The sequence below is a fragment of the Eretmochelys imbricata genome, chromosome 17 (assembly GCF_965152235.1).
Source record: "Eretmochelys imbricata isolate rEreImb1 chromosome 17, rEreImb1.hap1, whole genome shotgun sequence".
In the NCBI taxonomy this organism is placed as follows: domain Eukaryota; kingdom Metazoa; phylum Chordata; order Testudines; family Cheloniidae; genus Eretmochelys; species Eretmochelys imbricata.
The window spans coordinates 19,969,375-19,997,060 of record NC_135588.1 but is presented as its reverse complement, the minus strand read 5'-3'; the positions used below and the strand labels follow the sequence as shown (position 1 = coordinate 19,997,060).

Below are 27,686 nucleotides of genomic sequence, written 5' to 3'. Positions count from 1 at the left end.
ACAGTGCGATTAAAACTGCAATTTATTTTTTAAATCTCGTTAATTTGTTTTGCGTTAATCGCTGGCGTTAACTGCGATTAGCGGACAGCCCTCGTGTTTAGTTCCTTTAAAGGCAGCACCAATTCCACTGAAGCCGCACGATACAACAAGGGAGAGGGAACGCACACTACCTCTCACAACACAGCAGGCTAATCCCAGCACTCGATAACAAACAAAAATACAAAATCCACTCCTGCCCGTGCTGGCAAGCTCAATTTTACACACACGGACTGAGTGGCTACGTTGGAGGAGCTACTATACCAAGTGAAGGCAGATTTAGGAATATTTTGGTGGATTTCTCAGCACATATAAATACTCCTAGGGAAGTACATTCTGTTTGTGCTCAAGACTGAGCATGTGAAGTTGGAGAGAAATGGGAACCAGCCACCACGGCGATATTGGGGGAGGAGGTATAAAAAATTCCTCAGTGAGGTTTCAGCTATGCCTTACATTCTCTCTCACTTCTCCAACAACCCTTTATGCATCCGATGAAGTGAGCTGTAGCTCACAAAAGCTTATGCTCAAATAAATTGGTTAGTCTCTAAGGTGCCACAAGTATTCCAACCCTTTCTCTGTCTTTCTTTTCTAAACAATCTTTCTGCCTATTTCTAATGGCTTCATGGTGTTTCCTTCATCAAGCTACAGGGATTTTGTCATTTAATGTATTGTACACAGAGAGCCAGATTCCGGAAAACACTTCTACACGTGCTTACCTTTAAGCATGTGCTTAACTTTAATTGATGCCAATGGGACCGAAGCACACACCCCACTGTTTTAAGAAAGTCCCGCTGACTGCAAGGAGAATTGGCAAAGTGCTTCCCTGAATCAGCTAAACGCTGGCCAGTGCCCTCAGCATGGGACTGGGAGCCAACTCTCCCAAATTCGAATCCAATCTGAATCCACACCCTCCTTTTCTCCATGTGCATAGAGGGGATAATAATGGTTCAACATTCAGGTATTTCAGATGTAGCTTTTCAACTTTATTCTTTATTGCCATCACAGTCACCACTAACGCAAAGAAAACCAAAGGCCAAGCCAGGAAATAAAACAATTAGCAATTTGCACACAAACTCGTGCGTCTAGTTTATGTAGTCCAGTGTTACCTACTCCTGTGGTTTTAATGACAAGTCTCGCCAAATTTGATGTTTTTTCTTAAAACTTCAGCTTCTAGAGTCATGTGATTAATTCAGGATAATTATTATTATTGATACCACCACCACCTAGCTCTTAGATAACACATTTCATCAGCAGATCTCAAAGCGCTCATCTCCACTTTCATGTAAAAACAAAAATAAACGTTGACGGTACTTACGTGGCCTGCGGGACTGTAGTATCTGAGCATGTCACACTTGAACATATTCATCCTTCCAACCTGCCGTGACGCAGTGCTATTATCCCCATTTTACAGATGCGGAACTGAGGCAGAGAGCAACTACATGCCCAAGGCCACACAGGAAGTCAGTGGCAGAGCAGGGATTTGAATAGAGGATTCCCAAGTCCCAGGCCCTAAACACTGGTCCATCCTTCCTGTTTTTCTAACCCTCAGGACTGAGGGGAGGTGCTTAAAAATGTCACACACACACACCTTAAGGCTCAAAACCCAGAGGGGAATAAAAAGAATCCAAAATTATTTATTTATTTGTAAATCTCATGATTTTATGCCAGTCTCATAATTTTAAGAGCTGGGCTCACGGTTCTGGAGCAGTTGGGGTTGGCAATGCAGATAATAATTGGGGGGAACGGCGGGGGGGAGGGTGGAAACAGCTTCTCCCAGATCTTGTAGGTTATACTTTAAAACCATGCAGCTGCCTGGTTTTATGCACGTGCTTGATTTTTTATAACCATGAGCAATCCCAGTTAACCCAATGGCACTCTACCCATGGTTTGAAAATTATGCATCTGTGTAAATCTTCACTGAATCAGAGCCCCCATGAGAGGAACCTCAAAGCCCTAAAGGCTCCCTTTGTTCTGTGCCAAAATCTGACACCTAAATTCTCCAGAACGAACAGGAGGGGAGACCCCCGTTCAGTGCCATAAAGACAAAAATAAACTGAAACCCAAATAAAATGGCAAAATGACCCAGATAAAGGAATCCCCCCATTTCCCTTAGAGCCGATTTCAGTTGGTCTCTCACGTAGCCCCGTTTTGTTCTAGGGCGAGGGATAGCGGGATCCCCCCATGGGCCCCCCGGAATCCCCGCAGCCCCCCAGAGCCCCCCCCGGGATCCCCGCAGCCCCCCAGAGCCCCCCCCGGGATCCCTGCAGCCCCCCAGGATCCCTCTGCCCCTCCCCAGGGCGCCCTGCCCCGCGCACCCCGGAATTTTCCCCGGGCTGGGCAGCTCCCCACACCTCGCCCCAGCCCCTCACCTCGGCGGCCCCCAGCTCCAGGCTGGCCCCCGGGGCGGGCGCCGCCAGCAGCAGGAGCCCCAGGGCCAGGGCAGCCAGGGCGGCAGCCGCCTCCATCCCCGTGCGCTCCGCCGGCCGCTCTGGCGCCTGGCCCCGGGAGCAGCCCGGCCGGGCTCGCCAGCTGGGGCAGGGCTCGGCACGCCCGGCCGAGGCGAGCTGCCTGGGCGGGGCTCGGCTCGCCGCCCCCGCTGGGGGCGGGTCCCGGCCCCGGGGCTCTGGCAGATCCGCCGGCAGCAGCTTGCGGGGACCAGCTGGAAACTCTCCGCTGGCCACGATTCTGCTGGGTCTGTGCCCCCAAACTTTGGCCGAGTTCCCCCCGGCTTCAGCCGCTGTGGGGGCCCCGCTCCCCCGTCCTGGCAGCCTCCCCGGTGCCCCGCCGGGCTCCTCGGAGCTCGGATGAACCGAAGGGGATGAGAGGCGACCTTTGGAAGGTGCCAGGGCCCGGCCCGGCCCGGCCCGGCCCCTGCTGGCCGATGCACCCAGCTCCTCTGCAGGGCACTTGTCCTCAAGCGGCTGGTTAGTTCTGCCAACCCCTTTCCCCCCAGGTTCCCAGTCTAGACCCGAAGAAGAGCCCGGTGTGAGCTGGCCAGCCTGTCTTTGTTGGCCCAGTCCAAGATATTGCCCCACCCGCCTGGTCTCTGGGGGATAAAAGGAGACAGGATGGACCCGGAACAGAGCTGGGCCAAGAAGGGATGTTTTGGGTCCCTGGCAATTCTGAAATTTTAAACAAATATATATATTATATATGGTTTGAGGTCAAACCCAAGCAGGGATATTTTTGAATCAAAAGGTTGACACATTTTGTTTGAGGTCAACCGGAATGTTGCGTGGTGACTTTCAATCGTGATCCTTTAACAAAATTAAAGGAAATTTTGAAATAGAGAGACATTTTGAATGGCAAAATCATACCCTGGAGCGGTTTTCTTTTCTTTCTTTCAAGGTGGGGGAGGGGGGCACGGAAAACAATTGGGCACCATGGACACAAATTCACAACACACTGTGGGGTAGGTGAATCTGCAAAAAGCTTTGGGCTAAAAACATGGCCTAGCTCTCCTCTGGTGGCACAGGGCCCTGCCCTGGCTCTGCAGACAGCCACGAGCTTTGTGGGGGAGCAACACTGTGTCCATTTCATAGAATCATAGAATATCAGGGTTGGAAGGGACCTCAGGAGGTCATCTAGTCCAACCCCCTGCTCAAAAGCAGGACCCATCCCCAATTAAATCATCCCAGCCAGGGTTTTGTCAAGCCTGACCTTAAAAACTTCTAATTTCACCTTGCCCCCCACTTCCTCAACAGAACAGTCTGGCAGACGCTCCCCCTCCAGGCAGCCCCTTTCCAGGGCAGTTTGCACCAAGATTTTGGTGTATTGCTCTGGCCCACGTGGCTCATCTGCAGATGTGTTCATTTAAGCTAGGCGTGGCTCCAACCCCTTCCAGCTCATTAATGAAGATGTTAAATAAAACCAGACCCAATCCCGGCCCCTCCACACCTAGGGGCACTGCAGAGAGCTAGTAGCAAGCTACCGGAATTCACACCACGCTTCAGCCTTACATCATTATTATTTGTGTGTTTCTATAGCAGCTGAAGTCTCTGACGCTGAGACCCCCTTGCAGTACGTGCTGTACACACATATAGCAGGAGACAATCCTGATGCATTTACAGTATAAAGAGGAAGAGGAAGTTTTATCCGCCCCTTTTACAGATGGGGAAACTGAGGCACCAGGAGATTATTATTTTTTAATGACCAGCCCAAGGAGGTCAGAGCTGAAAGTTGAATGCAGTCCATTGAGTCTCTTACCCATGAGACCATCCTTCATCTCAAGGAATTCCTAACCTGCTTTCAAGACTTTACCCAGCCCTTTGTTCCGACTTTTATCCACCACGGACTAGTAACCCGGGAACAACAGCGACATAGGGTTAAGAAGCCCTGATCAAAAGTCTAACTCTTGTGTGTCTTTTGCAACTCAGGGTATGTCTACACTGCAGCTGGGGGTGTCACGCCCCCCTTGGAGAGACATACCTGAGTTAGGTCTGACTAAGCCAGCATGCTAAAAATCACAGCGTGGTAACAGCTGCACAGGGAGCCAGAGGGGCTAACCACCCTGAGGCCAATCCTGTTTGAAACCCTAGGTCCATCCTGGGGGCGGTTACCCCATTGTGCCCCCCTGTGCCCGGCTGCAGTGTAGACAAACCCACAGGCTCATTGCAACTAACTCACTCAAATTTTTTCCTTTCCCCCCTTTTCCAGTCCTCCCCATGCTGACTCCCGCTGAGCCTGTCCTGCTCCCATGTACCCCATCCCGCCCTGCAGACAGTGGGCTCGCTTCCCAAGATTTCTGCACAATTGCAGCTCCTAGAAACTCATTTGGATGGAGAATACAGGGAGGCCCAGCTCAGTTTGAAGGGGTTCCAAGGCCCATAAGTCGGTCTCAGGAGAAGGACTCAGAGTTGGGCCACCTACGATTGATGCCAAAGTAGCACCAGTTTATATAGGCCACATCAACGCCCATCCCAACTGAAAACAATAGCCAGCCTCTGATTCTCCCAGCACGCCTTGCCTGATGTTTGTCTGTCATACAGATTGCCAGCTTGCAGGCTACAGAAGTGATTTAAAGGAAGAGAGAGGGGAGACCCTGGTGCTGCAGGATATTGGAGGCTGAGCGATAGCCGGCCCAAAGACAGGAAACGAAGGGAGTGGCAAGGCTGGAGTTGGGGCAGATGCTCAGATATCAGGGCAATGAGCGTGAATGCCTGGAGGGGCGAGGTGGGATATCATAAGAGACTGGGGCCAAGATGCGGGAGGGGGTGGTTCAGTGGAATATTTGGTGTCCGTTTACCGGCACAGCCAAGCGGATACAAGATCAGAATGTTCCTCAGGGCACTTCTAAGCAACAGTCCCTTTAGCAGCAAAAAAAAAAAAAAAGTCTCCTACACACGCATCAGTGTGTGAGATGGCTTGAGGAAGTAACCGTCCATCTGCTGTTTCACTTGAGAATACAACTATGGGAAAGTGACTGGCTTAGGTCCAAACAAAGCAGGAAACTCCATCCTCACATTACCCCGCTGCGCAGAGGTGTCTGGAAAAGCACCTGAACCAGGGCCCCCTAATGACTCAAGAAATGTTTGAACCTTCTAACTGCATTTCCTGAGTTTCCTTTCTGTGATTTTTAGGTTTCAGAGTAACAGCCGTGTTAGTCTGTATTCGCAAAAAGAAAAGGAGTACTTGTGGCACAAATTGGTTAGTCTCTAAGGTGCCACAAGTACTCCTTTTCTTTTTGTGATTTTTAGGAGGCTGGTGTCTGACCCATGCCGAAGCTGGGTCAAGGAGCCAGCCTTGAGCTCAAGGCAGAGTCAGGGCCCAGGCTCAAGTCTGGATTCTAGAAAGCCCAGGTCTGAAAAGCTGCTGCTCAAGAGATTTTGGCCCCTAAAACCAGAAACGTAAGTTCAGCCGCTCCTGTGAGAGCGATAGTTCTTTCAAGAATTTGGACACAGCTGAACTTAGACCTGAACTAAAGACCCTTTCAGGTTCAGGATCAAACTCAGAACTGCAATGTAGGGTGGGAATTACGTCCAGGAATTTGAACCTTGCCACTTTTCCTTCTTCCCCAAACTGAGAGAGACTCAGGTTCAAGGCTTTAAACCATTTTCATCACACAAAATCCCAAAGAATATTGCAAATTACCTAGACCCAGGAATCAATTAACCTAGCATGGAAATGCAGCCACCTCTTAGGAGGAGAACAGCAACCAGGCAACCAACACGCTATAGAGCAGCACCGGGAGGGGAAGTTTGGCCACAGACACCGTACAACAGCACCACAACTTCTTGAACATCCATACAGGGCCTTGTTTCTGGAAGATCGTAACTGCAGGGACTTCAAATTCTCCTTTTCTCCCCCAGCAGGTGATGAGACTTCCAGAATTTGAACCTCTGATTCTAAGGTGGCTCGCATCCCAGTGCTTAGCCTGAACTGCAGCCTCTAGTATTGTAATTGTAGCCTAAAAAACGTAATGGAGGGTAAAATACATCGCTACAGCAGCAGCTCTGCAGCCGTAAAGGTTTATGAAAATATACGGGGGGTGATGGCGTAGCAGTGCCGAGCAGCAAATAAATTATCGTCTGGTTCCGGTGGAGGTGAGTTCAGGAAAAGTTTATAAACCAACATTCTGAATCACTATCGGCCAAGCATTCCAGGCTCCTCTGTTTGTTATCTTGATAACAAAATGACAACAAGAATTACTCTTTGCCGGGCCTTCTGGCAGATGGAATTGATGCGCAGGGATTAGATATGTAACTTCCTGTTGCATTGTGATAACGTTTTCCCATTGGTCTCATGCACATAAGAAAAATCTTGATGAAAAGGAGCTCCTACATAGCAGCCGCTTTTCAAAGCTGGCCTTTCTCCCATCCACCAACAGAATGGTTAACAGCTGTTTAGCAATAGGAAAGGTTCAAGGCAATTTTAATGCAATTAAAAAAAAAATCAAGTGGAAGGTGTTCATAGAATCATAGAATATCAGGGTTGTAAGGGAGCTCAGGAGGTCATTTTCAGGCTTTATTTTGCTTAAAATTTCCCAGGAATTTATCAGTGTTTATTATAAATTTTTTTTAAAAACAGGACAAAATTAATTGCATAGTTCTCTGGGTAAATATCAGGATTAACACTGGGGGATGGGAGGCCAGAAGAAAAACAACAAAGAGAGACAAGTGGGCCCAGAAGCAGAAAGGGAGTCATCTCCTCATGCTACCTCCTCCAACTCTTCCATTTCTGGGCCCACTTCAGTTCAGCAACCTGACCAGGTTACTGAGCCCCCATCTCTCCTTCCACAGCGGATAGCCGGCTCCAGGGAGTTACTGTACTTCTGTTTTTATGACTCAAGTACCCACCTGCACAGGTGCGTATCTTCCACTACCGTACCTTACTTTAACAGACAACCTTGCATTTGTACTTAGACTAATTTATTAACATAAGCACACCTACCTAATGTAATGGATTGGATTTCCTTAACGTGATCAGTATTTTCCATGTACTTGAGTGGCCAAAATTCAGGGGGAAATCAGTACAACCCAATAGCGGGTTTTGTAAAACCCAAGGTAAAAATTGGTAACCCAAAAATGAGGGGCCTTACCCATACCCAGTGTAACCTTGGGTTAGCACTGACATGGCTTGATTTGACCCATCGAGCTGAGTGGGAAAGACAGTGTGTATCTTCCATCTCCTGAACCACACAGTTCCCAGAAGACTATTTTTAAATTAAAGCTATTTGAGTTATGCGTGTGTAAAAATAAGTAAAACACATCGCAAGCTTAGGCCCCTGATCCTGCAAGGGTTTATATGCATGCTTCACTTTACGCACTGAGTCTCACTTCATTGGAGCCAAAGGAACTTTTCAGCGGGCCCGCAGTTAAGCAGGCATACAACCACTTATGCGGGATCAGGGCCTCGTTTGAATTACAGAGGGGTGTCAGAACTAAAAATTGAGGAGTTGTTGTTTTTTTAAAAAAGCCTGCTCGCACCCGAGAGCGAATTTGGACTGCTGTGTTGTTGCCAAGCTTGTATAACGAAACTGAGGGCAACCAAAATTGGGGCAGGAGCAGGTGCCACCTACTGGTGGAAACATAATAGATACCTGTGTCTTGGCTAATCTTGGTGTTTCTACTGGATGCAATCCTAGCTACACTGAAGTCAAAAAGAAAAGGGGGACTTGTGGCACCTTAGAGACTAACCAATTTATTTGAGCATAAGCTTTCGTGAGCTACAGCTCACTTCATCGGATGCATACCGTGGAAACTGCAGAAGACATTATATACACAGAGACCATGAAACAATACCTCCTCCCATCCCACTCTCCCACTGGTAATAGCTTATCTAAAGTGATCACTCTCCTTACAATGTGTATGATAATCAAGTTGGGCCATTTCCAGCACAAATCCAGGTTTTCTCCCCCCCGCCCCCACAAACCCACTCTCCTGTTGGTAATAGCTTATCTAAAGTGATCACTCTCCTTACAATGTGTATGATAATCAAGCTGGGCCATAGCTGGAAATGGCCCAACTTGATTATCATACACATTGTAAGGAGAGTGATCACTTTAGATAAGCTATTACCAGCTGGAAATGGCCCAACTTGATTATCATACACATTGTAAGGAGAGTGATCACTTTAGATAAGCTATTACCAGCTAGAAATGGCCCAACTTGATTATCATACACATTGTAAGGAGAGTGATCACTTTAGATAAGCTATTACCAGCGGGAGACAGCACTGAAATTGCTTGGCCTTGTGTTGAATTCTTAGCTATTTTTGTGGCATTACAAGTTCTGGAATTACTGCATCCCCGCTTTCTGTGCTGGCATCTCTCTGTGGTATGTAGTTATTTTATAAACTTGTTATTCCTCCTGGCAAGTGCCAGATGCATTTTTATAAATAATCTGTCACTGTTTCATAACAAGACCTTCCGAAACAACACCCCCGCTGGCCTTTTTAAAAATGGCAAAGTCTTTACATCTCTTGTGTTAGGTGCTGTACATGTAGGGATCGGGGGAGTGAAGGGGGAAGAATTAATCCTTACCCCACAGCCCTCAAACCCATTTATTCCGCCAATCTTTCCCTACATGATCTGTACAGGAGCTGTTGGCCTGTTTCTCCTTTTGGCTGCATTAATTATAAACTTGTCAGGACAGAAAGCTTTCCATCTTACAGCAGGCTGGCCTAACGGACAGTACAGCCAACTAGAACTCAGGAGACCTGTACTCTATTCCTGGCTCAGCTAGTCACTTGTTGGGTCACTTCGGTCAAGTCAGGTCTCCTCTCAGTACATCAGTTTCCTCAGCTGTAAAATGGTGATAATATACTAATCTCCTTTGTAAAGTTGCTGTGAAGTCTACTAATGAAAATTGCTACAGGAAGGCAGGGTATTATAAAAGCATCTTATCTTTATTTACATAAGTCCATATAAAACCAGAAACGCTCCGCTGAACCCTTTAGGAGTTGCACTGATTTAGATTTGCAACTGCGCCGTAATTCTGGGAGTAAATACAGGCAGCTTTCTAGCCTAGGTGCAAGACACTATGGGTTCAAAGAGCAGTAACCTGCTTAATTGGAAGGCAAAGAGTTAGCAGCTGTGGCTACCTTGTCTGGAAAGCACAAGTCTGGACACAGCTCCTGGGCAGCTCCCAGCTATTCATTTTCCTTTTAGCTCAAAAACCAGATGCCAATTCCTGCCTCATTAAATCTTGTTCCACTGATCTTCATCCAGTATCCACTGATGGACCTGGTAGGAGTGCTGTCATACTTAAACCTTCATCTGGGCTTTTGCACTGGTTACAAGACCCAAAAACACCACAATAAAAAACAAACACGCCACTGTCTTTAATGCTGTATCTAAGCAAGACCAGCTAAGAGAGTGGATCTGTCATTAGGGCTAATGCTACCCTTCCCTGGCTGGCCAGCAAGTTCCCCACAAGACACAGCATTCAGCAAAAAGGGTCCTTCATTTCATGAGAAAGGTGCAAAACATTGGTAGCAAAATTAGTGGTGCAGCCAGCAATGCTCAACCCAACCCAAGCGACATGAAGTTTTCATTGCAACAGCGGGAAGAATAAAGCTCCAGTGGTTGGCCTGGCCAGTTTAATTGGTCATTTACCTGCTTAGTAAGACAGATGGACTTCAGGCACCCAAGGCAGCATTAAGATTTATCATCCTGCATACGCAGCATCAGGCCATTTGAAAGCACAGATGCTCTTAACTAAGGGAAAGCACTTAGGTCTCAGTGGGAGCTATTGAGACTGCACCTGATTTGAAATGAAAAAGGCAGGTAGCAGTGGTTTTAAATCTCAAACGGTGGTGCGGGGGAGGGTGGCTATTAAGTTACACTCATGCAATTTGGAAGCATTTTTATGCCCAAAGAACTAACACCCTGTTCAGTTTCCTCTGCTTAGATAAGTGACCAAGGCCCTTTGTGCCACTTCCTGCAATTCACTGTCCTTGCTTTGGCTCTTCCAAGGCAGCACTTTCTACCTGAGTGAGGAGGTGCTGGTGCAGAGATCAATCTTCCTCCATCTTCTCCGTCAGCCCTGATATTCTATTTTCCTCCCCATTGCTCCCCTTGGCCAGGTGTGCTGCTCGCCCCTAAACTAGCCCAAGGGGCAAACAGCACTGCCTAGCCAGGTGAGCATGTGCGGTGGGGAGAAGGGGAAGATTTAAGTTTTATTCTTGCTAGTGGCGTATTTGACTTGATTCAAGCCATTCTATACCGAAGGGGGTTTTATTTGACGTGACAAGCTTCTCGCTAAACTCTAGATATGTGAACTCACCTTCCTCATGACTTTATAATTATGTTGTCCTCCCACTAACCCAGCTGCTCATCAGCCTTGGCTCGTGTTCATTTGAGGCCCCAATCCTGCATGGAGAATTGTGCACGTGGATCCATGCATCCACATAGAGCCCGAGGGCTTGAGATGGTAAGCTCTCTGTGACCAGGATTCCATCTATCAGGAAGGCAAAATCACAGTGCATAGCTATGAAGCTCTGTGGGTAATAAACAACTCTGCCTGTGTATTTTGGACTGGCCCTCGCCAGTCAAAGCCAAGGCAATTTACAAACTAGGAAACCTCAGTTTGTTCAGGGTATTTGTTTTTAAGGGGGGGGGCGGTTATGCTGCAACAAGATTGCAATCACATGAGCATAGGAATTTACAATACAGACTGCCTAGCTGAATGGTGTTGCATACTTAAGGCCTAAACCAAAAAAGTACATCTACAATCTACAAGAAGCCATAGAGCAAACGTCTGTTTGACTAACATGGCAACGCCGCCTGCACAGAAACATCAAAGCAGATTGATGCTCACCGGCTCCAGTCTTGATGTGGTTCAGGGGAAACACATAACACCTAAAAGGGGTGAAAATGGGAAGCACTCATTTAGTTTTACGTTACCTCCCCCTCCACAATATATATGTTCCATTCCATGCATCCGATCAAGTGGGCTGTAGCCCACGAAAACTTATGCTCTAATACATTTGTTAGTCTCGAAGGTGCCACAAGTCCTCCTGTTCTTTTTGCGGATACAGACTAACACGGTTGCTACTCTGAAGCCTGTCTTCTGGCAGTGGCCAGTGCCAGGTGCCCCAGAGGGAATGAACAGAACAGGTCATCATCAAGTGATCCATCCCCTGTCACCCATTCCTACCTTCTGGCAAACAGAGGCTTGGGGACACATCCCTTGGGGACATAGAAAATGTCCAGCAACCATTCTGCTCTAAAAACGGACACTGAAAGGCATCGGTTAGATCTAAGAGTCGTGGTATCTTTAGTACCCATGCAGAATTGACAAGAGGTCTGTTTTTGAGATGATGCCTCAAAGATCCTCACACAGCAAAACTGCATCATACCCAATTGATCTACAAGACGAGGAGGCTGATCCTGTCAATATTCTACTGTTACTGGGAGGTTATCCTAAGATTACAAACACAGAATGTGCACCATGCCATATGTCAGCGTTTACTAAACTAACTAAAAGCCTTTTGTTGTTTTTCCCAAGTCCATGCAGAATTGAACAAGGCAAACTGACTACAGACACGGATCAGCCACCCATCCAGTTATTAGGATCAAAACTGGCCCTCATAGCCCACAGTGATAATATTTTGCCCTGTAGGAGGCCTTAGACTATCAGCTGTCCTACCTTTACTTTAGGATGCTGGATGTAATGCTGGTGTACGATGAGCACTAAAGATCAGGAATGTTATTCACAAAGCAGCAGTGCAAGACTCTCTCAGCAACCCACCAATCCGCTGCAGCCTTGATTTGGAGGGACCACCTTTAGGAGGCTTTCTCCCTTGCTCCTTCAAACGTTGGCTTCCCTGCTGAGTGCCCGCTGTGGCTTGAATTATCTGGGTTACCCCTCTACTAGGTGGGCTGAGAGCCCAACTCATCCTTAAAGAGGCTATGGAATATCTGCCTCTTTACTTTTGTTCACCACCGCATTGGTTTCAACAGCAGTGACTCAGAGGTGAAGCGGTACGTAGCTATTTACTTCTCTTTTGAGCCATCCTGTCCCAGCTTTTGACTTAACATTCCCTTAGTTTGATCAAGTCCCAAACAGCATGGGGACACACTGGCATCTTACGGTTTCCCAGAGGGACCGCAGTGAATTCCGAAGAGTAGTAGACGCTCCCAGGTGAGGGCTGACTTGAGCTTCTGCTCAGCAAGGAGGGAAGGAAAGTGCAAAGTAGGGGAGTTGTGGATCTGCCACTGAGCTACGCTGCTAGCTCTGGGGCCAAAGACATGGATGGCAAGTAGCTTCTCCAGGACTAAACCACGGGAGGGCAAACTACGGCCCGGGGGCTGCATCCGGCCCTCCAGATGTTTTAATCTGGCCCTCGAGCTACAGCCGGGGAGCAGGGTTGGAGGCTTGCCCCACTCCGCGTGGCTCCCAGAAGCAGTGGCATGTCCCCACTCTGGCTCCTATGTGTAGGAGCAGCCAAGGGGCTCCACACACCGCCCCCACAGCTCCCATTGGCCAGGAACCACGGCCAACGGGAGCTGCAGGGGCAGCACCTGAGGATAGGGCAAAGCACAGAGCTGCCTGGCCGCGCCTCTGCCTAGGAGCCAGACAGGAGACATGCTGCTGCTTCTGGGAGCTGATTGAGGTAAGCGCCACCTGGAGCCTGCACCCCTGACCCCCTCCTGCACCCCAACCCCCTGCCCCATCCCTGATCCCCCTCCAACCGGCCAAACCCTTCGGTCCCAGTCCAGAGCACCCTCCTGTACCCCCAGCCCCTCATCCCTAGCCCCACCCCAGAGCCCTCACCTCCCTCACCCCAATCCCCTGCCCCAGCCTGGAACCCTCTCCTACACCTTGAGCTCCTCATTTCTGGCCCCACCCCAGAGCCCACACCCCCAGCCAGAGCCCTCACCCCCTTCCGCACCCCAACCCCCAATTTCGTGAGCATTCATGGCCTGCCATACAATTTCCATATCCAGATGTGGCCCTTGGGCCAAAAAATTTGCCCACCTCTGGACTAAACCAAAGAGGTTCTAAGAGCACTTAATGGAGCTAGGAACATAAAGCGTAATGTCATTTGTAAGCAAGACCCTTATTTGTTACACAGGTTGCACCACAAAAAGACAGGGAATGTGGAGAGAAAGGATGGGGCTTAAAGTTACGAAGTAATTGGAAAAACAATGTAAGATTTCACAAATAAAACAATCAGCTTTTATTGTTGTATTACAAAACACTTTCGATATTGGCAATATTTTACAGTTCATTCTGTTCCTTCTTATAGCCGGCTGAAGAGCTCAGGGGGAGAAAACAGGAGAATGTTGGAAATTAAAGATGAAATTTCAGTGGACTTGCTAAAAAAAAAAAAAACAATAAAAAAACCCCAAAAAAACAAACAAAAAAAACCTTCCCCAGTCCCTCCCACCAAAATAAAAATCCAATTTCATGTCATTCGCCATCCAAAAGCGGCCATGGGTAAAGCAGCAGGCAAAACTCCGGCAATTTCACTACTGACTGCATCAAAGAGACAAAAAGAACATTCACAAGGGTCTCTAATATGGCCTGTTGCGCTGGTCATTTCTGAAGTCATTTCTGAAAGAAAAAAATCTGAGAGTCTAGCGAGTCACAGTAAAACTCCATCCTTCCCCACACCAACTTGTGCAAATTCCTTCTTTACCCTCCCCTTCTACTGTGCGCATTGCCAACTGCTGATAGCTGACATCTGCCTAGCAGAAATTATTATTAGTGACCTGTGTTTGTATGTCCTTTAGCAAAAGGAATCTACATTATGAACACACAGTTATACTACGAAAAATACATGTGCTTAATACTGTTACTTCATGATCCATGACTTCCCCCGGACTGTTCCAGCCAATCACATGTTCTATTAGTCAAAGAAAAGCCCACACTCCTAAAATCTACATTCCACACGCACTGACAAAGTAGCAAAGATAATGCTTACCTTCCTCCCATTTTACCACCATAGCCACCACCTCGGTCACCCCCTCTGCTACCGCGCCCTCTGTATCCTCTTTCACCTCCAAAACCACCTCTCCCACGAAAGTCTGCAAGGGAGAAATGCAAGATCAAAACCATGTTGTTAAAAGGCCACAAATGTAACTAAAACCGTCAGAAGCAACTCATTACACTTATGCTGATCTCTTACACACCTCCTCCTGATGGACGTGAATCTTCCGGTCTGGGCTCATTGCACTGATTGCAGGAATTCCTGCGAGCAAAGTTCATATTACCACAGTTCCTGAAAGAGACAAAGATTCCTCAGACGGAGTTTTCTCAACAACTGAATGTACATACATGAAACACTGCTACCAAACTAAAACAACACTTACGGGTTAGGACAAATCCAATCACCATTTTTGGGATCCCCACTTCTACCCTGGAAGCCTCCACCTCTTCCAAATCCACCTCGTGATCCTGTGGATAGAATTATAATTAGAATAAAGCAGGGGAAGTGCTCCTGTAATCTACACACGAGACATTTATTTGCAGACTATCACTGACTTCAGGCCCCAAGTGACAGACTCAGTTTCTTGGTAGAGCAATAAGAGATAGTTGATTTAATCAGCCACCTTCTAAGATTATAGTTTCAGTGAATTAGGAACTCTGGAAATGGATGACAGCCTATAAATAACAACAAAGTGTAATTTACAAACTGAGCATTTTAGAATTTCTTATGAAATGCTAAAATGTAATTAGCCAAAAGAGAAAACATTTAATATTTAAAGGTACTGCAAATGCTCTATAGGAGTTTAAACATCTGTCAAACCTCTGAACTGCAGGATTCAAGTCTCCCCCAGTGTATGTATTTGGGCAGCTATAGAGCTTCAAGTATGAATGTGCTTATTTCAGCTCACGCAGAAGGGGAAATATTGTGCAGGAGCAGCACCTGGTGGCCAGAAAAGTCCGCTCATGTGTTTTCTACTTATTCCCTTTTCGGCACTACAAGTACTTTACCAGCTGATAGATTTATAATTGATCAGCTTGAACTCTGTCACACGCATTACTGAAGTTTCACTGAAATTCTAATACACATCCAACTCCAACCACACATGAACAGATCAAGTCACAGAATAAACTAAATATATGCTCTCCCTGACCATGTACACCAGGGTTATTCCAATACACGCACCAGGATTCTGTCCTTGCTTTTGGCATCAGAGTCCTGACCTTTTACACAAAATAGAGTTCTTAAAAATGATCTGTTTATCAGCCACCTAAAATTCTTGGCCTAAAAACTAGTGTTTGTTCACAAGAGTCACAATGTGTAAAACCCTCATGTTAAAGGAAGTGTAGTAAGATCAATATCCGGCAGACTCATTTGATAAGGCTGTACTATGCGAAGGGTCTGCGATTTTCAAAGAGGGCTATGGGAGTTGGGCACCCATCTTCCACTAACTTTGAGCAGGAGTTGGGTGCCCAACTCCCTGCACTCCCTTTGCAAATCCCAGACAATGCATCCTAAGACAATCGCTGAGAACGCAGTGTTGTGTAATTATACACGCCCAGCCTTGAAGTTGCTACTTCACCATTTCTTTATAAGCCAGAATGAGCACTGAACCAGAGAGCATCTCCGCATTGGGAACATATAGAACTAGTTATAGTCCAGTCCAGAAGAGTGGACTACAGACTTCAGTTTTCCTGAACTCCCACATGCTGGTGCCATCCCTACTAACCCCCTAAGTGCCAGAAATCTCTTCCACCATGCCTTCCCAGAGCCCACACTTCATTATTTAACAAATTACTGCCAAATTACTTGTCCTCTTAATAATAATTTTTTAAAAAAAAAGAGAGATCACAAGCTAAAGCATTTAACATGCACAAGGAAAGACCCTCTCAGTTTTACTACCACCTCGACGTCCGCTGCCACCACCACCTGCTCCACCTCCTCTCAGAAATTCAGGCCTCCTGGTTGCAAATGAAACTTTGATAATGTTGCCATGGAATTCCTTTCCTAAAGGGGGACAGAGAAAGAGGAACAACTCACAGGAGCTCAATAATGAACAGCAAGATCCAAAGGGACCATAACTTGCATTGTTAAATTCAACACCAGCAGTATGAGAAAAAACATCCCGGTAAACCAAAATGCTTTTGAAAATATGAGTTGTAGCATCGTATCACATCAACGCACAGATGGCAAACAGTAAGGAGATACAGATTTGTATTTACATCTGTTCTTGATATAATATGCTATCACAAAGAGATGCGTATTTAAATCAAAGTATGATCTACAAGTTGCAATTTAAATTAAGGTCACATGATGCAAACACGTAACACATTTCCCTGCTATGCTTGACATCAGTATAGGGCAGTTTAAATATGTAAGAATCTTGATCCTGCCAATCAGACAGCAAGTTTCCATATCAATATATAGTATGGAACCAATATATCCCCACGTGGGAAAAAGACAGGCACGTGTTTATTGTAAGGTTGCAACCAGCATGTATTATAAAAAGTTAAAGTTTTATCACAGGACACTATGGGGCCTATTACTGTTAGGGTGCATCATACAGCAACCATAGTAATGTCCTTAAGATCAATCAGTTTGAAACACAGTAGCAAAAAATAAGGCATCAAAAACAATTTGCTAGTCAATTTCTTTTTGCTTACCATTACATGAACTCCAAGCCTAAGCACATCCCTCGCTCTTTGATGCTTAGGTCTATGTATGCCAAGTGTCAGTGGAAACACAAAGCCATTAGAATGGGGACTAATATTGTTTAAACTTGTTGTTACGATAAAGCAGTATAACTGTCCTTTTTTCTGCAGTGGAACTCTTCAAGACTGACAGAAGCATGTTTTTGGAATCTGCTCCCCCTCTCCATTACAGACAGACAGTTTTCAGAGCTTCAGGGCACAGCCCAAAGCTTCTGATCAAGCTTTCAACTGGCTATGCGATAATTTCTAGCTATGGGGCAAAATATTGTTTTTTAAAATCTTATTTTGAAGGACTTGTTTTGCTAATATATGGTTTTAATTGTAAGATGCAATTAACACCCGTTATAAAGCGTTTAAGGAATAATAAGCTAGTACCATACGCTGTATGCTCAAACTAGCTATATACATTGGTTACTGCAGTGCCCAAGTTTATGTTCTCACAGATAAATGTTAAAGAAAGCATCCACATGAAGGAAAAATAGGAGCATAAATGAAGGGAAGATGTTACAAAAAGAATCATGATAGGGCTCAATTTAATTTGGTTTGAAGTACTTTTGGAGGCAGTGTGGTCTAATGGACAGGGCAACAAAACTGGAAGCCTGGAGACCTGGGTTCCATTTCCATCTTCCAGGCTGTCTTGCTTTGGGCAGATCACTGTTCTGTGCCTCTGCTTCCCCTCCTGCTCTTTGTCCATCTTGTCCATTTAGATTGTCAGTTCTTTAGTGCACAAGACTTCTTTCACTGTGTTTGTAGAGTGTCTACCACAATGAGCTCTTAACCTTGTCTGGGGTTTCTAGGCACTGCCACCAACACCATGATACCTCCCACACCATACATCAGTCTGTATTCTCCTGCTTACTGCGATATTCTAGTTTCATGGGCTGCACATGAAGATGCATGGTCTTGAATCACACCAGAAAAACCCACCCTCACATTAGCTAAACTGGATACAGGAACAACTGACATGCAGCCCCATAAATAATGGTTTTCGTCGCAACTAGTACATCAGAGAAAAAACAGGAGTCTGTTTGAAACGAATTTAAAAAGTGGCATGCAGTCCACATGTGAACATTAATATGCAGTCTCTACTGATTGCTAAGTTTCACGCACAAAAGGAAGAACAGGCAATCTTACCATCAAACCAGTCAATGGCTGCTTTAGCAGAAGGAGGGTCATCAAAAGATACTGTTGCTTCTCCCTTTGGTTTGCCTGTATCCTTATCTGTATATAGATTTATCATAAGTTTGCCAGTCTTTTTGTTAGTCTGGGGGGGGAAAAAAAGGTGTATTTCCTCAACATACAGTTAATGGAGAAAACTGCTTGAGCCAGTTAACAGTAAGAGCTGTTATAATTAATTAGTGTTCACAGAGGAGATTCCTGGGGGCTAGCTTACAGAAACAAAGTGGTTGATGGAAGAATACTGACTGCCCTCCAGCTCACAGCATGAACCTTAAAATGAAGTGGCCCCAGGCCTTGTTTGGACATTAGTTGAGGTCAAGTACAGTGAATGAGAGCCCTGATTTGGATTTCTGGGGATAGGAAGAAAAGCCCTGAGTGAGTGGGTCATGGAGCATAATTACTTGTTGGAGCATTTGAGATTTTCTACTGATAGGGACATGTGGTAAGGGAATTGATTAGAGAATTAGGAATAGAAAAGAGAAATGGCAGCTGACATCTGTGCTAGTAAGTTGGTAGGACCAGCAATTTCTTTTTCTGTAAACTGTCATCCGCAACCCAGTAGGATAAAAGAAAGATCTACAATTTCTGGGAAATAAAAGGGAGGAAACATGCTGCTATTCAAGACACTTCCAACATATTCGATCTACAGGTTTCCTAATGAGAAAAGGAGTACTTGTGGCACCTTAGAGACTAACCAATTTATTTGAGCATAAGCTTTCGTGAGCTACAGCTCACCTCATCGGATGCTGTAGCTCACGAAAGCTTATGCTCAAATAAATTGGTTAGTCTCTAAGGTGCCACAAGTCCTCCTTTTCTTTTTGTGAATACAGACTAACACGGCTGCTACTCTGAAACAGGTTTCCGAATGATCTGTCACCACACACACCTTTATAATACCTATTTGCTTGAAATAATCAGCCACTTGATCTGTCGAAACACCTTCTCCAAGTCCTTGCACAAAGATGGTGTTGTTATCAGAGTTGTCAGATTCTGTATCTATTAAAAAAAGTAAGTTTTTTTACCAAATGCTTTTGTACGGATTAGCCAGAAGCAGATGTTACATGCTGCAGCCGTTAAAAATGTTACTTCATCTGAGGTCAGAGAAAACCTGCATCATTTTAGACTCATATCTGTGGTCCTGCAACATTTCCTTGGATACCTGGCGGATTGGGAGCTCTCATATTAACGAAGGGAGAGAAGTCTGAGGTCGTTCTGTTAGCGCTAACACCAACAGCTTCAGAAGTACAGAAAGATAGCCTTAGGGTGCTACAGTACGTCACAGAATGATTACATTGACTATCTGACAACTTTTCTCTGCACCTAGGACATTCAAGTAGAGTAGGCCCCAAATGCATAGATTTTAAATAAAAAAGAGACCTATAAAATTTAACTGAAATACCACGGAAGACACAAAAGCACTGTATCAGCATAAAAGAATCAGAAAAATGAAACCAAAAATAAGTGTGAAACAGATTAGTCTACTTTCATATCCAAGACAGAGGGCAAAAAGTGAATAGCAATTGTAAAGAGTAATTCAGCTTTTGAAAAGTCCTTCAAGTTTTAGTGAAGGACTATGGTGAAACAAGTATAAAAATTAAAAGAATGTTGCCAAAATAATCTAAATCAGAAAGTTATCTATATTCAGCATCTTCAAGGAAAACAAGATCATCATCAGTTACTTGACTCAAGTCGATCCAGAATTCACTGGACAAAACTTGACTTTTACTTGCTGAGCAACGCGTTAAACATTGAAAGGATACGCTTGTACAGTGACATGCGCCAGTATTTAACAGAGCTGATCTGTCTCAGAAGAAAGCCCACCTGGTTAAACTACATCTGAATCACACAAAGATCCCAGCCACCCCACCTCTTTCCAGGCATGCATTTTGAAGTACATCAAATCATAGAAATGCAAGGTTGCAAGGGACCTAGAAAACTCAACAGGTCCAACCCCCCTGCACTGAGGCAGGACCAAGTAAACCTATATCATCCTGACAGGTGTTTGTCCAACCTGTTCTTAAAAACCTCCAATGAGGAAGATTCCACAACCTCCCTCGGAAGCCCATTCTAAAGCCTAATTACCCTAACAGTTAAAAAGTTTTTCCTAATATCTAACCAAAATCTTCCTTGCTGCAAATTAAGCCCATTACTTCTTGTCCTACATTCAGTGAACATGAGCAACAAGTGATTACCATCCTCTTTATAACGTCCCTTAACATATTTCAAGACTTAGGTTAAAAAAACTGGGGGGACCTGCTTTCTTCATAGGTCAGATTTCCTAAACTTTTTATTGCTCTCCTCTGACTATTCCCAATTTGTCCATATCTTTCCTAAAGTGTCACCCAGAACTGGACACAGTTCTCCAGCTGAAGCCTCATGAGTGCCAAATAAAGGGAGACAATTACCTCATGTCTTACATTCGGCACGCCTGTTAATATACTCCACAACGATATTAGCATTTTTCACAACTGCATCACATTGATAACTCATGTTCAACTTGTGTTCCACTATCACCCCCAGATCCCTTTTAGCAATACTACCCCGTAGCCAGTTATTCCCCATTTTGTACGTGCACATTTGATTTTTCCTTCCTAAGTGTAGTACTTTGCACTTGTCTTTATTGAATGTCATCTTGTTGTTTTCAGATCAGTTCTCTAATTGGTCAAGATTCTCCAAAGTGCTTGCATATGTTACAAATGCTATGAAGGATGAAGAGCTGCAATCCACACAATGCTTGTTTTCTTACCAGCATCTGATTTCTGTCCATAATCCCTTTGACCTGTAGAATGGGTAAAAAAAATGAAAGAAAGGCTACTTTAGCAAGGACAGCCTTTTTAAAGAGCTTGTTAAATAAGATAAGAAGATATTCAAGCTACATATGCAATGTATCTAAAATCTAAGTCACTAACCAGAGATCTGGAGAATATTTAGATTAAAATGTTCAATAGCAGGCATCTGCAGAATGTTAACACGTTCTTTAGCTTGCAGTATATGGCATCTGCCACATTAGCATTATGCTGGTGTTTATCTTGCAAATGCTGGTTGTCAGACGACCAAGCAGTTTACCACAATTATTTTGTCACTAGTACCTTTCAAAGCAGCATTTGTAACAAAAAACCCAAAATCCGGTGAAGGTTGTAAATCTCCACAATTTCTTTCATGCAATTTGACAGAGTAGAAATCCAGTTTATTGTTAAAAGATTGACTTTTAAAGCACACAAACACACCAGCCCCAGAAAAACAGAAACGCTAGAATGCTTCTACTGGATAGTAATAAGATATTGGTGGCTTTTAGATTTATACAGAATTTCCACTGAAACATTTTGGATACTTGGCACTTACCACCAAAATTTTTGAAGCCACCACGGTCACCACCACTGCAGAGGAAAAATTGAAGAAATGATTTCTTCCTCAAGTCTCTATGTGCTGAGCCTAAGGCTCAATCTACACTTATCTGATCAAAAGTTATTGTCTATTGGCTAAAGCAACACCTCTATGTTTTGCACACTATTTATTTGCGTTCAAAGATTATTCTTTCAGATAGCTAATCTCCTAGGGTACGAATCCCAGAAACTAATCTCCAAAAGAATTGCTGAAACAAAGGTGGGTGTATACACTAATTAAAAAACCCTTTTCCAGCTCACAAGCCAAACGAATGCTATTTAAAACTGGCATTTAAAACAGAGGCATACTTTTTATAAAAATTAGTGGGCTTTACTCCAATCTAGCAGCTGCATGGATAGTTAATTACCACTTGTGAACTGAAATTAATTAATCTCTATTCTTATGCATTCAAGTAAATTTGGATAAATTAGTATTACTAAGCACACTCTGAAGTAGGATGTGTGAGGATCTGGGAATCTGTACAACAATGTACTACTAGCATTTGACATTAATGATAAAGTGTGTGTATGAGAATGAGCTTCAATAGCAGAGGTCGTGAACTTTTAATTAATTCATTCTGAAACCTGTGGCACAAAATGTAGACCAAGTTAATAGCTTACACACACAGATTGCCAGGGAATGAGGGGAGTTTAGTTGTTTTGAAGTCCCATTCCAAATTTAATGGAAGTAAAAGCCTGATATCTCCCACACTTATTCTATTTAATGTGTGGTTCATGGTATTGATATTTCCCATATTTAACATTAACAACTAAATCCAGGTGCAAGGATTAAAACACTCAATATTCAAGGCCTTTAGAAAAAGATCAGCAGCATTTTTAAAGTTAACAGCCAAGCCTTTCCAAGTTTACAAGACTGCCGGCTTGTGTGGGAGTGCAGGTTTTCCACAGCAGTTACCAGCAGTAAACTGGAAAGTTCATTTCTCATTGTGGGAACTCTTATGCAGAGTAACTAAGATAAAGAGAGTACAAGTAAAAATCCTCAACTAGCACTCCTTGCCTAACCCTTGGAGGTTCTGCCCCACAGTTAATGCACCAGCCACTGCAGTAGTTTGTTTATGATTAAAATCTGGAGGGACTCCTAATTAACTCCAATCTCTCAACTTGTCAAAGTCCAGGTGTGGGACAAGAGCTCAAAATAAGGGACATTAGTAAAATAGGCTTGTGACGTTGCACCCCATAAGGCTTAATGGAAATATGCTTATGAATGTATATATGACATAACTGGAATATGTTTTATGCTACATATGCCATGTAACATCTCTCTGTAAAGGTTATGATCTACTGAATACATTCCTCCTATTTGTATGCATGTATCATTTTTGTACTTGAAGTTATGAATATTGGCTGTATACTTGCCTGATTTCTAAGTAGCCTTAGTAGAGCATTTGGTCAGCTTCTTGAGAAAGGAATGTGCAAGTTAAATGCCCAATCAAGAACCACTTAAGCCAACAATGAACTTGAAAATGCCAATCCACATCTGAGCTTTCCCAGGAAGGTGGCTTGGCTGGTAAGAAACTCAGTCATACGTGTACATGTCACTTGCCCATGTGACACCAAAACTCCATTTTGTAGCTGGATTCTACACAGGTGTAGAAGAGAGAGAGAGAGAAAGTCTATTTAAGCCCATGGGAGACCCCTCCATTTTGGTCTTCATCTGGCTAAAGAGATAACCTCTCCACCCCCAAGGATACCTGGAAGAAACTGGAACAAAGACAGTAACTAAAGGGAGTGTGAGAGATTGCTGGACCCAGACTAGAAGGAGACTAGTCTGTAAAAGGAAGTTTACTGGAATTCCTCTAAGGGTGAGGTTTTTATCTGTATTCAGTTTTCTTAGACATAGATTTGCGTGTTCTATTTTATTTTGCTTGGTAATTCACTTCGTTCTGTCTGTTACTACTTGGAACCATTTAAATCCTACTTTCTATATTTAATAAAATCACTTTTTACTTATTAGTTAACCCAGAGTATGTATTAATACTGGGCCAGGGGGGAACGACAGCTGTGGATCTCTCTCTATCAGTGTTATAGAGGGCAAACAATTTATGAGTTTACCCTGTATAAGCTTTATACAGGGTAAAACGGATTTATTTGGGGTTTGGACCCCACTGAGAGTTGAGATCTGAGTGTTAAAGATAGGAACACTTCTTAAGTTGCTTTCAGTTAAGTCTGCAGCTTTGGGGCACATGGTTCAGAACCTGGGTCTGTGTTGGAGCAGACTGGCGTGTCTGGCTCAACAAGACAGGGTGTTGGAGTCCCAAGCTGGCAGGGAAAGCAGGGGCAGAAGTAGTCTTGGCACATCAGTTGGCAGCCCCCAGGGGGTTTCTGTGATCCAACCCGTCACAAGGCTATGAAGCATCAATATGGGATTCATTTCTTTAGGATACTGTATATACATTTTCTGTTACAACAAATGTGAAGTCATGAATGCAAGATGTAATTTACAATTTTAAAAAGTCAAAAGTTTTCTGTGAGGTGACGGTAAGTCTGTCTAAAACAAGGGCCAGGATTTCATTAATCATTATGTAAGCTAGCTTTAAAGACTTATTACCATACAAGGAAAACAGCTGTTATATCATGACAAAACCTTGCAGCAACTGCTGATATATTTACATTCATGGAATATTACCTTCAGCTAGGATCTATTTTCATGAACTTGCTGTTGACTTTCAAATGTTATATATACACAAAGTTATTTGAAACACTAAATGGCAGACATTCATATGCAATTATATTCAGCTGCATGAAAGATAAAAATGTATGGGTTCCAAACACTATTTACAGTAGCCTCTGCTAAAGGATGGATAATTTTAAAGACTGATGATAAAACAAGAATGGTGATCACAAAAATTCTATTGCAAACACACTTCTGCCACCCACAATTCACTTCAATCCTCTAAGAACCGACCAACAGGTTTCCTTGTACCCTTCTTATTAAATGTCAGTTAAAAACTTTGCCCCATTGGCATATTAGCTCAGAACTAGGTACACTGATTTATAGTGAATGAATCAGTCACGCAAATTTTGTCTTCAAGATTTCAAACTCTGGATTCCTTCCCCAGTTCACCAGGACTGCACGATTCAGAACGTGCATTTTTTCTGGTTTGTAAATATACAACATGAAAGATGTAGATAGAGAAATAAGACACTTATTTACAGTAAACAATCAGGATGTTATGGAAAATGAACACTGTGAGTAAAAAATGTATGCCCCAGGATTCAAGAAGGTGAAGCTGGATATGTAATGCCTGAAGCCACAGGCTGAAAGCATTACTACCCAATAGAGATCACTTTTTGCAACTTATAGACTGTTTATATTTTTACTATACACCTCTACCCCAATATAACGTGACCCGATAGAACATGGCATCGCATACAACGCGGTTAAGCTCCGACACACTGCTCTGAGCAGCGTATTAAGGGTGCCGAGCCGGGGCCGAGCGGTTGGATAAGGGGCAGAGGGTCTCAGGGGCGGCCAGGGGCTCCCCCCTGCAGGGTCTGGGAGTCAGAAGCTGTGGGGGGGGCCCTTTTGGGCCCCGCAGTCCCAGAGTGGCCCAGGGGATTTTGGGGGGCGCAGCCCGCTCAGCTTCCCTTGCCCCAGCCCCAGCCATGTCACTTGGGGGAGGGGTTTTGGGGGAAGGGATCCCCCCCGACACTCACCGGCAGAAGCGGAGCAGCCCGGCCCCAGCCCGCTCCACTCCGCCAGCTCCAAGCCACGGCGCTCTGCTTCCTGCCGCAAGTGAGTGCGAGACCTTTCCCCAACCCCCCCGCCCTCCCGCGACACAGCTGGGGCCGGGGCAAAGAAAGTGGAGCGGACTGTGGCCGCGTCACTCCGCTTCCTGCCGCTGGTGAGCGCGGAGGGCATCCTTTCCCCAACCTCCCCACACTCACCGGCGGCGGGAAGCGGAGCACCGTGGCTGGGAGGTGGCGGAGTGGAGTGGCCGGGGCCATGTTGCTCCGCTTCCCACCACTGCCAGTAAGTGCCTGTCAGGGGGCAGGGGGGTGTGGCTAGAGATCGGAGCAGTCAGGGGACAGGGAGCCGGGGGTTGGGTAGGGGGTGGGGTCCTTTGGGTGATTAGGGACAGGTGTCTCTGGAGGGGGCAGTCAGGGAACAAGGAACCGGGGGAAAAGGGGGGGGGGGGGCAAAGCAAGTTCGATATAACACGGTCTCACCTATAACGTGGTAAGATTTTTTGGTCTCCTGAGGACCGCGTTATATTGGGGTAGAGGTGTATTCTGTAGAAGTGTATTGTTGTCCTAACGTGCTTCAGTGTTGGTTATTCTCCGCTATGTCTCATGTGACCAACTGAACTAATGTATCTGTATTAGTTAGATGGCAGACCTCTTGGATGAATGTAAGTGACAGATTTTCCTCTTTCACATGTACTTTAGTATTACATTTTCCCCTGAGATCGTTGCAAATAGCTGCTGGGGACCCAGGGACTTAAACATCTTATTTCTCATCTTCCCAACATGAGTTTAGGTTTCTTAAGAAAGAGAAGAGGCGCATGGATATCGATCCAAAATTCTGCACTAAGTGAGGGAAAAGTCACATAGACCTGTTTGCTCTAAACAGCTGATGCTGTGCAGCCTCACATTTACCATGAAGACCTAGTTAAGAAAACAGTCTCAGCAACTGGACTGTTTGGCAATACATGGATGCAACAGAATACACACCCCTGTCCTGGGATGTGTGTAACATAACTAGTATCACACTGTATACTGCCTTTTAGAAGCTTTATATATAGACTGAATGTGACAGATAATCAGCTTGAGTTCCGGTTTTTAAAACATCCTTTAATCAGTCAGAAAACTAGCAAAAAATTCAGCTATATCACCAATGCAAAAAATTGAATTCTAGGCAGCCAAAGTGAATCCTAATCACCATTCACAAAAATTAACCCTAATGCCACAAAAATGCTGTCATTAGATTTTTCTTGTAAGCTGGTATCCACCCATCTTCATTTATTTTCAAACCTATTGGCATAGTCTGGTGTGACATTGCACTCCATACGTTTTATTGAAATATGCTTATGAGTGTGAATATGATTTAACTGGAATATGCTTTACGCAAAAGGTCTCTTGTAAGGTATCATAATGAAGGTTATAAACTACTAAATATATTCCTCCGATTTGTATGCATGTATCATTCTTCTATCTGAAGCTAGAAATATGAAGTATAACTCTGAGGTCCTATTGTCATTATGCAAAGCGTGGGCCATTAATGGTGGTTTAGAACCTTGATGGCTCCCATTGACTAAGGACAATTGGTTGTAAATGGTTTATTTATCTGCAAACCTTCCTGTGTACGTGTGGGCCAACCAAGGAAGAATAGAGACTAGGGGTCTTACTCACCTGATAATGAAATCCATCTTAAATCTGGTACTTTTCCATTTACAAGGAGGGGCAGTAGCGTCATGGAGCCGGGCTCATACTCAGAAGGGGCCCTGGCCTGCTCTGCTTGCACTGTGCCCTGAGCCCCCGGGTCTGGGGCGGCGGGGATACTCTGGCCATAGGGAATCCGGGGGGTGGAGGGGAAGGTATTCTGGTGTTCAGCAGCGGGGCTGTGTGGCATGGCATGGGCCCACCCCTGAGGGGAAGGGGGCATGCTGGCAGCACAGGGCCGGGTGGGCCACTGTGCATCTGGCAACTGCCTGTTTGTAAATAGTGCCCTCGCACTGGGCTGGGCGGAGTGGGGCTGCCCTGACATGCCATGCCCCATTGCCTCTTGCTGGTCCCTCGCTCTGGGGACCTGGCCCCCCGCATGCTCCATGGACCCTAAGGGGGGCCCACAAATATGTTTGGCACCAGGCCCACAAAATGTTAATCCGGCCCTGAGAGGGGTGGAGAGCCAGAGAGAAAAGATTCCCGCCTTGTGACAGAGCTATAAAAGGGGGTGGAGCAGGCTGCCAAAGTGGGCTGCCAGTCATGAGAAAACCCCTACTTACCACCTGAAATGTCTGCTGGAACTAACGACTGCACCAGG

General features: G+C 45.0%; 2 protein-coding genes across 5 annotated transcripts in view; both read right to left on the bottom strand.

Moving 5' to 3' along the window:
* Positions 1-4,954, bottom strand: part of MMP28 (matrix metallopeptidase 28) — a 44,937-nt gene extending 39,983 nt beyond the window's left edge. Inside the window, exons 1-2 of the mRNA XM_077836940.1 lie at positions 4,906-4,954; positions 2,406-2,998 (exon numbers count right to left, since the gene is read on the bottom strand). Coding sequence (XP_077693066.1) covers positions 2,406-2,998; positions 4,906-4,954 — 642 coding nt within the window. The remainder of the gene's footprint in view (positions 1-2,405; positions 2,999-4,905) is intronic.
* Positions 4,955-13,630: 8,676 nt separating this feature from the next.
* The window catches only part of TAF15 (TATA-box binding protein associated factor 15), a 32,055-nt gene continuing 17,999 nt past the window's right edge, over positions 13,631-27,686 (bottom strand). For 2 of the 4 annotated variants that reach the window (XM_077836449.1, XM_077836452.1), the window contains exons 8-16: positions 21,642-21,676; positions 21,046-21,078; positions 19,186-19,295; positions 18,255-18,384; positions 16,312-16,416; positions 14,795-14,879; positions 14,615-14,703; positions 14,407-14,509; positions 13,631-14,036 (exon numbers count right to left, since the gene is read on the bottom strand). In XM_077836449.1, the coding sequence (XP_077692575.1) occupies positions 13,997-14,036; positions 14,407-14,509; positions 14,615-14,703; positions 14,795-14,879; positions 16,312-16,416; positions 18,255-18,384; positions 19,186-19,295; positions 21,046-21,078; positions 21,642-21,676 (730 nt within the window). In that variant the 3' untranslated portion in view covers positions 13,631-13,996. The remainder of the gene's footprint in view (positions 14,037-14,406; positions 14,510-14,614; positions 14,704-14,794; positions 14,880-16,311; positions 16,417-18,254; positions 18,385-19,185; positions 19,296-21,045; positions 21,079-21,641; positions 21,677-27,686) is intronic. The other 2 variants (XM_077836451.1, XM_077836453.1) reach the window with 2 other exon arrangements.